Raw genomic sequence first — 17,263 nt, forward strand, 5'->3', positions numbered from 1 at the left:
AACATAAATACAAATGCTGAAGTATACATTGTGACAGTTCTAGAGTTGAAGTTCCAATTTCGTTTTGAGTGACTGACATTTGAAAATATCGATACCGATGTTGATATCGATAATTATTAAAACTACAATTTAGTGAGAGAGGAAATCATGAATTGTAAGCTTGAGAAAATACAAAGTTTGAATGGTTACAAGAGATTACAAGTATATCTTTTTTAACTAAATGGTAATCTAGTTAATTAGTTAATGAGATCTAAGGCGTTCGGAAGTATTTATTTAAATGAAATTAATATTTTTCGGATTACTATGCCTATTTTGTTAATTTAAAAACTACATACTGATAACGTGATCACGTTTGCTGCAAAGGAACAGCAGGTAACTTTATTGATATAGGATCGGGCAATTTGTGGTTTACCAATTATCATTGTATCTGATTTGAGCAACATCGGTAAATATTAAAAGTATCGATATTTCAATACGTTACGATTATCGATAGATGTCGCTAATCACCATCCCTATTTCGGTTTATTTGATTCATATTTCATACAAGCTGTTGGCGCCGATGGTGTACTACCTATCATCTTATTTATTTCTTTGTTTTGAAGTGTTTTGTCATTGTTGGGTTTGAATTAAAATTAAAGAAATGAAAAAAGGATATAAGGTGACCGATGTTAAAAGGGAGAAAAAAATTGGTGTCGCTGCTGAGAACCTAGAGGAACTTATTGAGAAGTCCTGTAAAAAGTTAGGGGTAAGTTGATTTCTATTCATATTCAACATTCCTTACAATCAATTTGATGTACGATATTATTAAATTATATGAGTCGTTTCAATTTTTAAGTTTGTACAGTATTTGATAATTGGGCCAAGGTTACTTCCCTTGACCTAATTCTTTAACCGTGACCCATTTGCACTGTTGGTTTCCAGTTCAATGTCAGCTGCGCAGAGTGCCGTCTGTATGTGGCTGAGGACGGGACTCAGGTAGACGACGAGGACTATCTCAGAACCTTAGCACCACAAACATTATTTATTCTGTTACAGGAAAATGAAACAATGGTTACTGGTTTGTTTATACACCCAACTAAGTTAATTTCAGAGCCGATATTTTAAAGTTTGATTTTCGCGCCTTTTTTTGTTTTATATTTACATTAATATACACTGAACTATTCCATAGATTGTTTGCTATAAAAAGATGTAAAATTAAATTTAAGCTCATTGGTGAAAGGATATATTCAAATGATAGTTATATTTCAGACTTTGACTACTTCTACAATATGATTTCTTCTGTCAAAAAGGATTACCTTAACACAGGGAAGGCTGCTAAGGAATTTCTAAATGTCAATCTTAAAGAAAAATTTAAAGTACTTGAAAGATATATTTCAGCAGCTAACGATTCTAGGGCTATGATAAGTGAGAGGACACAGGATCCAGACTGGTTTGAAGGTTGGTGAGAAACGATAAAAGGAAATTGTGTATTGAAATATAATAAAAAAATTATAATGTCATTTATAAACCTTATAATATTATCCCAGGTCTTGATTCAAGTGAGAAAACAAAGGAACAGTCAATGTCAAAAAGAGCCAAGGAACGCATGAGGGGTTATTATTACAAAACTAAAACAGCATTACAGTCTTCGCAACTGTATATACACACGAAAAACGGACAAAGCAAGAAACTCATAGACCTGTTCCTATTGGAATTGCGTAGAAGACTTGAAAATAGTAAGTATAATGGGGATTACTTTAATAGGAAAGGTAGTGAAGGTGTACGATTGTGCAACGAAAATGGTCTCTTTGAATGTGGAGGGCTATGGAATAATAAGAAATGTATTTACGAAGGTGAACATGTGATCAATCCTTATAGAAGCCGCGAAGAAAGGATTATATTCCAAACTTGGAATTTAGATCACAAGATTGAGTTGTCTCGGTCCATCATACCGAATATACAAGAGGCGATCAGGAATATTATTCATGCAAATGTAAAATGCGTGATGTGCAACGTAAGTTCGGGTAAAGGTCACATAGAAATTGACCGATACTATTTACAAATATTCACTAGCGATAATCTAAAATTAGTTCATATAGTTTGTCATGATAAAGGCAAACACAGTGCTGAATCAAGTGCTTATATTTTATGCCAAAAATGTTTTGGTAATTATAGAGTTTAAGTGTATTTTAATCAATTTCAGACTGAGTTGCCACTTCTCTATCCTTACTCTTATATTTTTTGATAATCTTACTCTTACCCTTAGTAATGTGATATAATTATTTATGTTCGAATCAGAATGCTTTTGAACAGTGACCATTTACAAGATTTTGCTATTCCAAAACATCATATCAGGATATATATATGACAATGTTTATTTGAGAATATACTGACATGTATATTATATATAAGGATAAATTAAATTTTATTATATGTAGAAACCTGATATTGTTAATTAAATTATGGACTTTTATATTCCCTACTTGATATCCTGTACCCTTAGGAATTAGGAACCATCTTAGATATTGATCTCAAAGTTACTGTTATGACTTATAACATTATTTTTTATATAAATTTTATGTACAGTTTATGTAGATTCCGTTACAAAATGATATATTTTTGTGACAATGAATTTAACTATGCAGGGTCGTAGTCATTGAGGGGAATCTTGTGTTTTTGTTAATTTTATTCTGTTAACAATATTAACATGTTAATATCAAATTATTTATAGTTCCATAATTTATATTTGTTGAAATTTTCCAAATAATTTTGTTATGTATTTTATTATAGTTCTTCTAAGAAATTTTATTCAATGAAATATTAAGTTTAAACATAAATCCAAAATAATATTTAAAAAAACTTAAAGAAATATATAAATGGCAATATTGTATGAGGATTTAAGAAAAATTTCAATTCTTAATTTATAAAGAAAACTATGTTAAAAGTAATTTTTAACCTCCAACTAATTGTAAGTAAATTTTATTGGACATTTTTTTTTTTAATTTTTTATTATATCAATGAGTTTGTATACACAATGATAATTTATGTTTAAGTAAATGAAGTACTGTATTTTAAATATTGATGAAACAATAATATTTGCAGGTATTCAACTATTGTAACACTATTTACAAATCTATATTTATATTTTGATGAATTAGCGACGGAAATTTATGTAATAAAATGTAGACACTTCCAAAGTAGCTTTATGATGTTAATGTGTAGCATGAAATAAAAATATATAGATAAAAAATAATATTCACCGTTTTAGAATGTAGATAAAAAAATAATTAATGTTTATTGATATAGGTAGTGCAAGCAATATTAGTTTAGTTATGAATAACAGTCACCAATAATATTACTCATATAATTATCAGATGTTAATAAAATAATATGTTGAACATAGAGTAGGGCATAAAATTATTTATATGAAAATTGCAAATGATCTTACTTATAAAGTTGAAATTCCTTGCTTTGCTTCCATCCAAATCTGTGAAGATTATTCGCTTAACATGATTATTATTGTTAGAAAAATTAACTGTATACAGTATTAATGTTATATTACCTTCTCCATGTTAGTTTAATATAAATAAAAATGTATTTAAAGAAATTGATTTTTTTTTTTGCTTTTCTACATTGTAGCCAGTATTTTTTTTTTTAATTAAATGACTATACTGTTTAAATATTTTACTGTTTATTTGATTATTATACAGATATAAAAGAGGAAATTGAACATTGTATGTATGCTATGTGGATAGATGTATGGTTGTATGAAAATTAACTATTTTCCATATGCTTCGAAATAACGAGTAAGCTTTAGTTTTCACTTTAATGAACATTTATTCACTTACAAAGCACTTAAGGTAACAACTATCTTCTTTTACGGCCGGGTGTCTTTTTATTCATGTTGCGTTGTCCTTTACCCGCTTTCGGTTTCTTTGCTGAGAAGTTTGTTGCATTGCCACCTTTTACTTTACGTTTACCCTTGGCTGGTTTCATGTTCTTTTTCTCCTCTGATCTCCTGATGAGTATTAAATTAAATTTTAATCTTAAAGTATATTTATTTAACAATTAATTAAATATTTCATAATTTATCCATTATACAGTTCCCTTAAGCGTTATTGTCTGGATACTAACTGTGTTTGTTCTTTATGAATATGATGCGAGACTGCTTTCTCCATATCAATTTTAGGTCTCTTGCTCAGTATTTTATCTATGAGGTTCAAATTATTTTGTTTTTCAGCTTGCGGTGTGGGCACTGGAGCTTTACGTTTCCTCTCCTTGCCAGGAATCAACTCATGCACTCCCTTCCCCCTCGCTTCCTGTTCTTTAGGCAGCTTATCTTGGAATTTACCGAGTGATGCAGTGGAAGCTTTTGCTACAACCGCAGCTGTAGATAACTGTAAGCAGACGAATAAATGATATGTATATGAATGAATATATAGAATAATTCATTAATTAAAAGATTATATCAAATAGCCACAATACCTGTGTTGCTGAAGCTTTGTCAGATGTGACAGGCAAACCGACTCTAGGAATTTTCACTTTTCTAGATCTAGCTATATTCTTTAACCTCTGCAATTCATTTTTAGCTACTTTCTCCGATTTCTCACCAGCTTTTTTCTCATACATGTCCGTCATTGGATCCATGTGTTGAGGAACTTCAATAAGCCAATCTTTTTCTTTTTCAGCTGCAGCTTTCCTGAACCTGTTTTGTTATTATATAATATAATTTAATTTTAAAAAAGCTTTCAACTATGGATATAGTACAATCAAGAAATAAGTTATTGGGAAGTCATTTTATTGAGAAGAGCCTAAAAACTCAATAGCAGGTCTCCTTAATAAATATTTTAATGTAAGAGTTGTTACATATACATATAATATAACTCATTTTTGACACATACAGCTAAGATAAAAAAAAAATAATAATTTAATATCATAAAATGTATACCAACTCAAAATTTTGCTATTGTTCTTACCCATATAAAGGAACCCATTTCTGCAATTGTTCATCCCATTTCAATTTATCTTTCTTTTGTTTTGTAATACCCTTGGCTTTTGCAAACTCTTGCCATTTTGTGAGCGGTTTTGGTTTGGGCACAGGTTTGGATCGAGGCAAAACTGTTGTGGGCTGTGGTAGTCTGACTACAATAGCTTCGTCTATCCGTTCAGTGGGCAACTCCCAAATTTTGTTGAGTAATAACTGTGTATTGTCACGGGACAAAGATTGCAAATATTCATCTCTGTCACTGTTCGCACTAAAGTTTCAGAAATTGCATTAATAATTATGAAGGAAATGTTATGAAAATCAATAATCTCAATCTAAAAAAACTTACTTCAAAAGTTTTGAATCTAGATCATTGGTATCATAAACGAGTAAAGTCCCAAGATCATATTCAACATCCAAGTGCTTTTCGACTGTAATAGGTTTGTATTTCTCAGCCTTTTTTTGTTCCTTTTCAAGAATTTCATTTACTATATCCATGTTGTGGTATATTTTCAATGCGACATAAGGAATAACATAACCTCAAACAATTATAACACGCTTTCAACAAGACGACTGATTGAAATCTGTCATATTATTTCTGACAAAAGTCATGTTAAGAATTTAGACAAATGTAAACACTGTACATTTCATATTCAATAGTATATACGTAAAATATTTAGTTTTAAAATTAATTCACTCAATAAAGGACTATAACAACATAAAGAGAAAAGAAATTGCTCGTAAGAATTTTTTTTTTTATTTCAGTATTATAATAAACAATTTATTTTTCTATCCATTACCTTTAAATAAGAAGCATTATATTAAGAGTTAATTAATACTATTTTCACTTTGCATCTAAGTTTCCTTTTAATAATAAGTATTTAAGATTTATTAAGAGATTTAAAAAGTTTTATGCCTTAATATGAATATTTATATAATTATTTAATAAGATGAATTACCAACTTTCGAATTTTTGCAGGTCATAAGTATAGATAAATATTTTATCATGTCTGTGCAATAACATTTATTTTTATATAAATTCAAATACTAGATAAGTAATAATTAACAATAACGGAAAGTCTTATTAGTAACCGACGTGGAATTTTTGTTACTATTGCATGATTATTTGCAATTTACAGTAAAATTGTTACTAGATGATAAATAGAAGAATTACAACCATCTCTCATTTTTATTAAGAGCAAGTGCTGTATTTGCAAGTGTGTTATTATCACATTTTTGTACAAATAAGTGTTCAGCACTAATTCCCTTGCTTTTTTTAAAATGGTGTTTAAGCGTGGAGCACTAATTGTTATTGAAGGAGTTGATAGGACTGGTAAAACGACACAATGCAGAAATCTTGGTATGTTAGTCTACTGAAGGGATGCAGAAAATGATGTTCTTGTATAAATTATACTGTGTATTCTAGTTGAAGGTTTAAAAAATAAGGATGTAGCAGCTATGTACTCCAATTTTCCTGACCGAACCTCTGAAATAGGGAAAGTTATTAATCACTATTTGACCAGAAAGGTATTTACACCTACTTATAAGCAGTTATAAACAAATATATTATTTGAGTGTTATTAAAGCAAAAATGTAATTACAGACTGAAATGTCCGATGAAACGATTCATTTGTTGTTTTCCGCCAACCGCTGGGAGAAATGTGGTGAAATAATAAAACAATTGGAAACAGGAACCACACTTATCATAGACAGATATTGTTATTCTGGTGTAGCCTTTTCGGGAGCCAAAGGTATATATACCAGTCCCAGACCGGACATATTTTTATTTTCGCGAATTGTGAATTTGTACGAGGTAAAAGTAGGAGCGAGAGGTATAAAAGCCAAATCTCTCGACAACCTGCTAAAAGACTTGCCTTGCCAAGAGCTAACATCAGTTCATTCTTGGAATGTGCGTCAAAGGCAGCCCTAGTAGGTTCATTTCAAATTTGGTTAGGTAGAGAGAGGAGCTTGGACAGTGGAGGTGAGCGTTGAACTCGTGATAAATAGGGGCCCCTTAAATCTACACCTGGATCGCAAGTCCCAGGCACTGTTAAAGCTACTCTCCCTATAACACGATGGACCTGGCACCCACATGGTGAATCCATGTAATGCTGAGCAGTTTTGCCTCATTATATATATATATTAATTTAAAAAAAAACTGATATGAAAAAACAGATGTGAGGAATTGTTTACTAGTATATATAGAATAAATATTGTGTTGCAATATTACATTTAATTTACATTCTTATTTCATAGGATTAGATATAAATTGGTGTAAAAATTCTGATGTCGGCTTACCAAAACCAGACAAAGTATTTTTTTTAAATATGCCATTGGAAACAGCTATGCAAAGAAACGGCTTTGGAAATGAAAGGTAACTGTCACCTTATACAATTTAATATTTTACTTGAAATCCTAATCAAATGTATTTATGGTTTAAGGTATGAGGTTAAGAATTTTCAAAAAAAAGTCTTGGATGTGTATATGCAATTAAAAGATGAAAAATGGGACATCTTGGATGCTAATAGGTATTTATATTTGCTTTACCCAGTTGAAAGTTATGAGGTAACAAAAATAAAAAGGAATGTAAATGAATTGATAACCTCTTCCTTTTTAGAAGTCTGTTGAAAATAAGGATCACACCTTATTAGACTTAGCTTTGGGTTAATATAAAAACATTTAAAATAAAAAAAATGGCAAATTATATTTAAAACTTGTCTTAAATTTTAGGCCCATGGACATTATACAAGAAGAACTCTTACAGAAGACCCTTGAGGTTGTAAAAAATGTTAGCAATGAACCTTTAGATAAGATGTGGATTTACAAATAAGTATTAAAGTAATGTAGGATAATAGATAAATAAATATTGGTATTTTTGAAAAATGTTTATTATTGTTTACAAACTCTGTAAAAGGATTTTGGCTCCTTCAGAGGACTGCGCTTTCAGTAATTTCGAATGAGGTTTTAATTTTTTTATCCATTTTTTTGATGTACTTTCTCCATTATTTTCTATGAGTTTTACAATGAAAAAACATCCACGATTTGTAGCCAACCACATTTTCAACTGGAAAGAAAATATGTTTTTAATTAATAATTTTTTTACAACCATCAAAAATAAAAATAGAAACTATATATATAAAAAAAATGTTAATTAATAAAACCTTTACAACATTGTATATATTAAAAAAAGTTGTCCTGTACTAACAGTTTCATCCTCGATGTTATCACAAATAACGTTTCCGAGTGACTCTTCGGCATCTTTGTCCAAAGCTGCTAGTTTTTTCAAACACATGTGCATCCCGGCGTCTTCTATCGCTAGTATGCTATTGTCATTGTTTGTTATAGTCCAATCTACTTTACAGATAACTTTGGCGAGTTCTTCCAATGCCTTTTTAGAGTGATCTATTAAAAATTTTGTAAGTAATTATACCTAAATATTTACTGTCCTGAAATATTATTTTATAAAATAAATAAGTTTTTACCAATAGATAAAACAGCTATTGTTAACAGTAAAGTTGCTTTATCCTTCAGCCAGAATTCAGGATCATTTTCGATATCACTCTTTATGGCGGGGAGAATCAGCTCTCTTAACTCCGAAACCCGAATTTCAGTGTCCTTCTTTGAAGTTCCAGTTTTAAGTCCTTCCTCCAAGAACTTTATAAAGGTTGGGTGGAATGCTGCCGAATCTTTAGGCTTTACAAGCCAGTGTAATGTCTATAAAATAAATTTAAAAAAATTATCATTGTCTAAGGGACTTTTCTATGTTTTCAAAATAAGTTTGAAAGAGAAATACTTAAAATCTAACCTAAAATGTTATTATTTAATTATTACGAGGTATTTTGTTATAAAAGAAGAATATTTGATGTCAATTTCTATGCCTGTTCCATAAAAACTATATATATATATATATATATTCACTATGCCCCAATATTTAATTGTAATAATATAAAAATTAAGCAAAACTCACCATCTTTCCCCAATGGTCCCTTGCGATGTCCTTCAGGTTGCTGACGAGGGTTGAGACGATTGCCTTTTTAACTAACACTGTGTCATCGACGGAATCGAATATCACTATAAGGAGTCTATAGCCTGTTTTGTGTTTACTGAGCGGCACCACATGTTCCTTAACTACTTTCAATATAGTCTGAAAAGTGAAAATCAATATTTATATCACGTATTGTAATTGTTTTAGGTATGCTTTTATAGGAATAATTTTTGGTTTCACTTCATAATTTTTCTTTATAATTTATATATGAATATTTTAAATAAAACTAATAGTTTCAATGCCGAAGCTGACATGATGAAAATCCGACAATATTTGTTTTATTTAAACGAATATTCGCGAACGTCTTAGATCTCCTTATATTTAAACTAATGAGATCCATCACATCTCGTCTGCCCGTGATCACGGTTGCCGAAGTAACCGAAACATCGGGAGTATGTAGTTTTTTTTACAAAAATAAAGCACGCGTAGTATTTCCGAAAAATATTAGTTTCATTTAAATAATTTTAAACTAGCAAGAGAATAGACGTCGCCGAGCACAGTCGTCAGAAAAACGGTTGTTACTTAACAATTTTATAATATTTAAAGTAAATGCCAAGTGTGTAATATATAGACATTAAAAATTGTATTGAAATCCACGAAATAGTTTTGTTATAACACAAACACAATCAACTTAAATTAATTATTAATTTCTATGGATGTTAGATTTTGATGTGTCTACTTGCCTTTTTATCTTTGTTTGTCCCTTGCCAGACACATAAGCTGGCCACATTCACTCCAGGCAGGGAGTTACTGAGAGGTACAATCAATGGACTCAGACTTGATATAAGTTCCGTTTGATCCTCCTTACTACACTCTCTTATGTAGTCATACAACACAGAATGCAGTAATCTGTAATTAAAATGGTTATATAATGTTGCTAAAAATTACAAGATTACAAAATTTATCAAAACTAGTGATTCATACTCGCTGTCATGTAAATTTTTGTCCAAAATGCGTTGTATGTTCGCTTTACATGACTGCAAAATAGCAGCTTTCATTTCAGGGCTGTCTTTGTAAGTGTCACTCAGTGTCTTCACTCTATCATCTTTTGTCTGTAAGATATGTTAAAAAAATATATCCAGCTAAATTAGATAATTAGATGCTTTGAACAAATCCAAATGGTACAGTTTTGTAGTAATATATTAAAAATAGATTTCATTATCCAAATTAAAACAATAGTTGTAGTGAATACTTACGTTTTTATACATTTCACCATAGAACTCCTGTTGCATGTGCATCTTTTCCTTTTTGGATGCAAATTCACCGTATGCATAATCTAGTACCGGTGCACTTATAGAATGTGAAGCTAAAGACACAATATTGCCCAATAGTTTCTTAATTACTTGGTGTCTTATTGCATCGGTGCCATACTTGAGGATGCGCTTCACCGAGTGATGAGCATATTTTGATTGCATCATTGTTGCCATGATGTCCATCAGTTCTTCTGTTATCTCATGTTTAATTTCATCTGAGCTATGCTTGAGTAAAACTTGTATAACTCTGCTAAGATCATGGGTCAGTGCAATAGCTTTATATTGGCCTTTGATGAGAGCATGTAATTCTTTACATGCACTACTTCTGAAATCAGGCTTTATCACTTTTCTGAAATCAAACGATCTAACTGTTATAATATATACAAAAAAAAATATATAAAAGAGTTTTAAGAAAATACATTATAATCCTGATAAAATAATATTATTTTTACCTTTGAATTTGTGCGGCTAATAATTTAGCTTTATTAGAAATTTCAAATATTTCTGCAGTTGATTTAGCTTTACGTCGCTCTAATCGTAAATTCTTTTTCTCTTTTTTCATTTCTGACCATTTTGGTTTTTCATCTTTGCCGTCTTTTGAAGATAGCTTTGTATTTTTTGTACAACCAGCTTTACCTTTAAATCCTGGTTTAGAAAACTTCTTTCCATTTTTTAAATCCCCTTTCTTAAACGGTTTATTATTTTCGTTATTTTTTAAATCCCCTTTCTTAAACGGTTTATTTATTTCCTTATTTTTTAAATCCCCTTTCTTAAAGGGTTTATTATTTTCGTTATTTTTACCTTTTCCATCTTTTGTGGGTTCGCTAAACTGAACTTTCTTCTTTTTCAAAGGTGAAGTATTGTCATCGCCGTTTTTTCTTTTTAATTTCTGCATAGTCTTAGTTTTAAAACTTACTTCCGTTGATATAAGCTTATTATTTCAAATAAAATCAGCTCAATCAACAATACAAAAACATAACCCACAAACACGTGAGTTGTACTCCTATAATGCTTAACTTAATGTTAAATGTCACTTTTTTATTGGACGTTGACGTTTAACGTCAGCCAAATATCTTTGTATAATTTTTTTATATGCTATGGATTCACTCACACTGCAATCATTATATTTATTTGTACGATATAAAACACATACTTTGTTATTTGTTATGCCCCAACTTTTTTTGACTATTTTGTGCATTTTGAAAAGTTCCTATCAAAGAATCTATAAAAAAAAATTCCCATCAATACACCATACTATTCAGGGTATCTCACGTTCCAAAATTTTTTTCTCTCTCAAGGTAATGTTTACTCATGGCAAATTAGGATATTTATTCAAATTATCTATTTATAGCTATAGTATATTTGTAGTAAGATCAAAAATTGAAATATAAAATTATTAAGATGTTTTTAAATATATATATTCAAAATATACCACACAATAACATTTCTAAAACTATACAATATTACTTAAAATACACGTAAACAAATTATTATTTCCTATAAAGAGCTAAAGGATTTAAATATTTAATAATTACTAATATTACTTTAAAACAAGGGGATTGATATTAGTAATGTTTTTTTTTTCAAAATGTTTGGGTTGTCAAAAAACTGGTTCTAGAGTGGAGAAAACACTTTATCCAAGTTTGTAATTATAATATTACAAACATTACAGCGTTTTGTGATAAAACTATTTGTTAGCACTGATTTTTTAACTTTAAAATTTGTTTTAAATTAGCTTTTGATGCGATGATATACAGAATTTTATATATCTGAAATATTTCACAATAATTTTTATAATTTTATAATGGTTGATGTTATGATTAATAAATATTTAGAAACACAATTAGCTTTAGCTAAACAAAGGCTTGAAACCAAGAATACCAATGTAGATTCAATATCTGAAAAAAGTCTAAAAGCTGCCAATAAAATTGCCAAGAAACAAGAAAGAATATGTAAAAACTTAAAAGAGGAAGACAAATCTATAAATAAAGTATTATCAAAACAACCCTGTCAATCGGACCTTACTGATGATGAAGAATATTTACCACCATGTAAAGAGGATGAATACGATCACATAATAGAAATGCCGTCAACTTCACAGAAACAAAAAATTAGTAATAAAATTATTGATGATGGTGAGAAAAAATTTTACAATGAGAGAATTGAGAGCTGGAAAAAAAACTTGAAAGCAGCTAAAGAAGGCGACTACAATGTTACATATAGCTCTGCTGATATACAATACGTTTTAGAAGGAAATAAGGACACTGAAGAGAACCACCAATTACAGAACGGATTATGTGTGCCAAACTATATATGGAAGCAGTTGTATAAATATCAAAGAACTGGTGTTAAATGGCTCTGGGAGTTACACCAGGTTGAAAGTGGAGGATTACTTGGAGATGAAATGGGTTTAGGGAAAACTGTCCAAGTAATAGCATTCTTAGCTGGGCTTTCTATGACTGACAGTGGGTCTTGGGGAGGTCTTGGTCCTTGTATAATTCTGTCCCCTGCCACAGTTATATATCAGTGGGTATCGCACTTTCATTACTGGTTTCCACAAATAAGAGTTGCAGTTCTTCATCACTCAGGATCACATGCGGGAAGTCACCATAAGCTTATCCGTGACATGCACTCCTCACATGGCATTTTGCTAGTTACATACGCTGGCATTGTGAAATACATAAAAGATCTTTTATCAAGAAAATGGCATTACATAATTTTGGATGAGGGTCATAAAATAAGAAATCCAGACACCCAAGTCAGTAAAATGGTGAAGAGGTTTGAAACATCTCATAAACTTCTAATTACAGGTTCCCCCATGCAGAATAGTTTACAAGAATTATGGTCATTATTTGATTTTATGAGGCCTGGCCTATTAGGCAGTCACACTGCTTTCATGGAGCATTTTGCTGTTCCTATTACCCAAGGGGGATATGCTAATGCTAGTGAATTCCAAGAAGCTACTGCATTAGAAATTGCAAAGGCTCTTAAGAATCTTATAACTCCATATATGTTGCGGAGAACAAAAACTGAAGTTCAGGATCACATTCAATTACCAGAAAAAAATGAGCAAGTATTATTTTGTTCACTTACTCAGGAGCAAAAGGATTTGTACATGGGCTATCTTATGAGCAGTACCATCCGAAGCATATTAGACAAGGACAGTAAACATGGAGAACCGATGAGAGCTAGGATACTTGTTGCATTATCAACTCTTAGAAAAATATGTAACCATCCTGACATATATCTCTATGAAGCTTATGAGGAGACTGATGATATTAATGAAAAATCTTTCGGTAATTGGAAAAGATCTGGTAAAATGTCAGTGGTACATTCCTTGTTAAAAATATGGCTCAAGCAGGGACACAGGGCTTTAATTTTTACTCAATCAAGGGCAATGCTTTGCATTTTAGAACAACATTTGCAAAACCACAGCTTTAAGTATTTAAGAATGGATGGTAGTGTTAATGTGGGTGTGAGGCAGAATTTGATTAAAACATATAATGAAAATCCTGAATATTTGGTATTTTTAGCTACCACAAGAGTTGGTGGTCTCGGCGTTAATTTAACAGGAGCTGATAGAGTTATAATATATGACCCTGATTGGAACCCAGCAACAGATAACCAGGCCAAAGAAAGAGCCTGGAGAATTGGCCAGGAGAGAAATGTCACAGTTTACCGATTGTTGTCAGCCGGAACAATAGAAGAAAAAATATATCAAAGACAGATATTTAAGAATTTCTTAAGTAATAAAATATTAATAGATCCCAATCAAAAAAATGTATTAACAACTAGTAATTTGCAAAGTTTATTTAGCTTGGAGAATTTAAATTGTGATGGAGATACTGAAACTACTGCCCTTTTTAAGCATACTAAAGTAAATATCAATGGTAAAAAAAACGACAAAAGTGATTTGAGTAAAGGTATGTCTTATTCTAAGAAAAAAATAGAAGCCATGAAAAGACGAGCTAGAGAGATAAGTAAACAAATCAAAAAGTATGCAGAAGTAGGATCATCAGCACCAAAGGATCCAAGACAGGCATATAAAGAAAAAAGAGATTTAATGTTAAATCCTCCACCAAAAGAAGACGAACCGGAAATAAATATCGTTAATAATGAAATCACAAATGTGCCATTTGAACATGCTCTCTCTGAATCAGATATAGTTTATCAACATACGAAGAAGGATTATGAAAATAATTTAATAAAAGAAGCCTTAAGTTCAGCAATTGAAATTCAAGGAAAAAGTGATGAAAAGGAGACAGTAGAAGAAAATGCAGTTGCTGAAAATCCACCATTAGATTCAATTTCGATAGAAAATGATCTACAGACAAAAAAGGAAAGTAAAAAACGTCATTCATCCCCAAATAGAAAAATTGATAATTTAGTTGCAATTAAAAAAGCGAAAATTGAGAAATCTAAAAAAGACGTCAAGCTCGGTGATGACGATTATGTTTTAAGTAAACTGTTTGCGAAGTCTGCTGTTAAAAATGCGTTACATCATGATGGAGTTGTTGGTTTGGCTGAAAAGGAAAAAAGACACAGAATTAAAGAAGATGCTATCAAAGCTGCCAAAAAAGCCGTTAGGGCTATAAAATTTTCTTCTTAATAAACATTTTTTTATTTTTCTATTATGACTTTTTATTTTGTATGATTTATGAAAACCAATTATTAATTAATTAGATTTTGCAAGTTTTATTATTAAATAATTTTATTATTTATTTTCCTTAATAAGAGACTCTTGGTAAAAATTCTGAAAGATAAAATTGTACGTTATACCTATTTTAAGTCGAGTCCGTTTTTTTATTAAAATTTAAGTATCATAAATCTGTTTCCTATAAAATAGTCTCTACATTATATTCATTGAGATTGTGGTACGTTCTCAGCTTGTTTAAAAGGCAACATCGTTAACTTTAGCTTTGCCAGATATTACCAAAATAAAAATATAAAATCATACAAATGACAACATTATTTATTAACTGTCATTTACGAGTATTGTAAAAGAGATTATATATTTTCTTTAATTTTGGGAAGTTATGTTAGAGTTATTGCATACAATAAGATATTTATAATTCGCTTACAAAATAAAAAATCAAAATTGTGTGCGATATGATATACACTAAATAGGTTACCCGCGTCACCTTTCTATGGGAGTTGAAGCTGGATTCTAATTTGGATTACAACTAAAATTCCTTTTAATTTTTTGGCCATACTGTAATAAATATGTCTAACAGAAGAATTAAAAAACCACCACCTCCCGCATTCAGTTTTAAGCCACAAGAAGAACAAGTCACTGTGTAAGTTTGATGCTTTAGTTCTGAAATTATTTTCATTAATGTGTTGTTCCTTTTCAATATATTTCTGCGAGGCTACTAATTATCAATATAATAATAGCATTTTATACACTTCCTACAATTAGTAAATAGTTATAAATTATATAAAAGTTATGTTACGAAAAAAAAAAACCGGAATAAGATTTATTGGAATTCTCGTGTTAAATCGTATTAATTATAGTGTTTAAAGATGATGTTATAACAAGGTATAAGATAATCTTTTGAAGTTAGAAATTGTATGCTTTTTTTGTGAGGTTATATTGTGTTTATTAATAACCTAATTTTCATTTCTTCCAGAACACCTCCAAGGAATTTGGATAAACAGACCACCATCACAGTTGATGACAAGACCTTTACTGTTCATGCTGACGATCTGGTAAAATTATGTGATCTTGGCCGAGGAGCTTATGGCATTGTGGAGAAGATGCACCACAAACCCAGTAACACCATCATGGCAGTCAAGGTATAGAACATTTATCATATTTGTCCTTCACATTGATGTCATGGCATATAAATTACTAGATAAATCTAAGAAAATATACCTGTTTATATCCAAACCAATGCTGTGATTTTTTCAAACATATATATATTTTATTATTACAGAGGATCACAGCTTCATTCAATAGCCAATCATTAGAGTTGAAGCGTTTGTTAATGGATCTCGATGTGTCCATGAGGGCCAGTGCATGTCCTTACACTGTACATTTTTATGGTGCCATGTTCAGAGAGGGGGATGTTTGGATCTGTATGGAGGTTATGGATATGAGCCTTGATAAGTTCTATACAAAGGTATACAAGAACAATAAAACAATAACAGAGAATATTCTTGGGAAAATTGCATTTTCGGTTGTGAGTGCACTGCATTACCTCTATTCAAAGCTGAGGGTTATACACAGAGATGTGAAACCTTCAAATATATTGATAAATAGGAAAGGGGAGGTCAAAATGTGTGATTTTGGGATTTCAGGATATTTAGTAGATTCAGTAGCTAAGACCATAGATGCTGGCTGTAAGCCTTACATGGCACCCGAAAGGATTGATCCAAGCGGTAATCCTGGACAATATGACATCAGAAGTGACGTATGGTCCCTTGGAATATCCATGATCGAACTTGCTACAGGAAAGTTTCCTTACAACACCTGGGGAACACCATTTGAACAGCTCAAGCAAGTCGTAGAGGATGATCCACCAAGTCTTCCTATAGGACAGTTCTCACCCGAGTTTGAGGACATAATCACCCAATGCCTCAAAAAGGATTACAGGCAGAGACCGAATTATGACGCACTGCTTTCACATCAATTCTGCCAGGAACACAGCGAGAAAGAAACAGACGTGGCTTCCTTTGTCAAGGAGATACTTGATATACCCGACGATTCCTAGTAAACGGTGTATACCTACTTACATACCTATAAGTACAAGTGTTTAGAAACTAACAATAGTGTCGATTTATCGAGAGATCATAATCTTAATGTTTATTAACAAGTCTTTTATAGAGGTTAGATGATGGACCAGCCGTCAATTAATGGGATAAGCATATTACCTAACCTTACTATAGTATATCCGTGTCTAAAACTTTGGCCTTACCCGAGATGACAGCTGTGTGCTGTCACAGAAATGTTATATACATCACAAGTAAAATTAGTCCAAATAAAATATTTGTTTAGACCCG

General features: G+C 30.9%; 6 protein-coding genes across 7 annotated transcripts; 4 read left to right on the forward strand and 2 right to left on the reverse strand.

Moving 5' to 3' along the window:
* Positions 1–85: 85 nt before the first annotated feature.
* On the forward strand, positions 86–3,586 carry LOC116775845 (DNA fragmentation factor subunit beta). The gene is made up of 4 exons (XM_032668840.2): positions 86–745; positions 922–1,057; positions 1,249–1,437; positions 1,527–3,586. The coding sequence occupies exons 1-4, from the start codon at positions 641–643 to the stop codon at positions 2,159–2,161; spliced, it is 1,065 nt and encodes a 354-aa protein (XP_032524731.1). The 5' UTR covers positions 86–640; the 3' UTR covers positions 2,162–3,586.
* On the reverse strand, positions 3,448–5,550 carry LOC133318705 (ribosome biogenesis regulatory protein homolog). 2 transcript variants are annotated; one of them, XM_061521220.1, is made up of 6 exons: positions 5,313–5,550; positions 4,956–5,234; positions 4,465–4,684; positions 4,114–4,376; positions 3,828–3,997; positions 3,448–3,466 (listed from the first exon to the last, which is right to left on the reverse strand). In XM_061521220.1, exons 1-5 carry the CDS (start codon positions 5,459–5,461, stop codon positions 3,847–3,849), a joined length of 1,062 nt encoding a protein of 353 aa, XP_061377204.1. In that variant the 5' UTR covers positions 5,462–5,550; the 3' UTR covers positions 3,448–3,466; positions 3,828–3,846. The 2 variants fall into 2 exon arrangements, with proteins under 2 accessions (XP_061377204.1, XP_061377203.1); XM_061521219.1 differs by lacking the exon at positions 3,448–3,466 and having other exon boundaries at positions 3,792–3,997.
* A 499-nt stretch (positions 5,551–6,049) lies between these two features.
* Positions 6,050–7,846, forward strand: LOC133318846 (uncharacterized). The gene is made up of 6 exons (XM_061521188.1): positions 6,050–6,323; positions 6,390–6,490; positions 6,567–6,714; positions 7,220–7,337; positions 7,405–7,491; positions 7,694–7,846. Exons 1-6 carry the CDS (start codon positions 6,245–6,247, stop codon positions 7,791–7,793), a joined length of 633 nt encoding a protein of 210 aa, XP_061377172.1. The 5' UTR covers positions 6,050–6,244; the 3' UTR covers positions 7,794–7,846.
* Positions 7,830–11,293, reverse strand: LOC133318845 (protein penguin-like). Its single transcript, XM_061521187.1, has 8 exons — positions 10,714–11,293; positions 10,205–10,610; positions 9,933–10,060; positions 9,692–9,857; positions 8,931–9,107; positions 8,446–8,677; positions 8,169–8,365; positions 7,830–8,027 (listed from the first exon to the last, which is right to left on the reverse strand). Exons 1-8 carry the CDS (start codon positions 11,154–11,156, stop codon positions 7,860–7,862), a joined length of 1,917 nt encoding a protein of 638 aa, XP_061377171.1. The 5' UTR covers positions 11,157–11,293; the 3' UTR covers positions 7,830–7,859.
* Positions 11,294–11,854: 561 nt separating this feature from the next.
* On the forward strand, positions 11,855–14,892 carry LOC133318844 (DNA excision repair protein ERCC-6-like). Its single transcript, XM_061521186.1, has one exon. It carries the CDS (start codon positions 12,066–12,068, stop codon positions 14,868–14,870), a length of 2,805 nt encoding a protein of 934 aa, XP_061377170.1. The 5' UTR covers positions 11,855–12,065; the 3' UTR covers positions 14,871–14,892.
* A 332-nt stretch (positions 14,893–15,224) lies between these two features.
* LOC116774824 (dual specificity mitogen-activated protein kinase kinase 6) lies at positions 15,225–17,259 on the forward strand. The gene is made up of 3 exons (XM_032667600.2): positions 15,225–15,558; positions 15,892–16,057; positions 16,198–17,259. The coding sequence occupies exons 1-3, from the start codon at positions 15,485–15,487 to the stop codon at positions 16,972–16,974; spliced, it is 1,017 nt and encodes a 338-aa protein (XP_032523491.1). The 5' UTR covers positions 15,225–15,484; the 3' UTR covers positions 16,975–17,259.
* Positions 17,260–17,263: the final 4 nt, after the last annotated feature.

The sequence above is a fragment of the Danaus plexippus genome, chromosome 8, assembly GCF_018135715.1.
Source record: "Danaus plexippus chromosome 8, MEX_DaPlex, whole genome shotgun sequence".
Classification (NCBI taxonomy): domain Eukaryota; kingdom Metazoa; phylum Arthropoda; class Insecta; order Lepidoptera; family Nymphalidae; genus Danaus; species Danaus plexippus.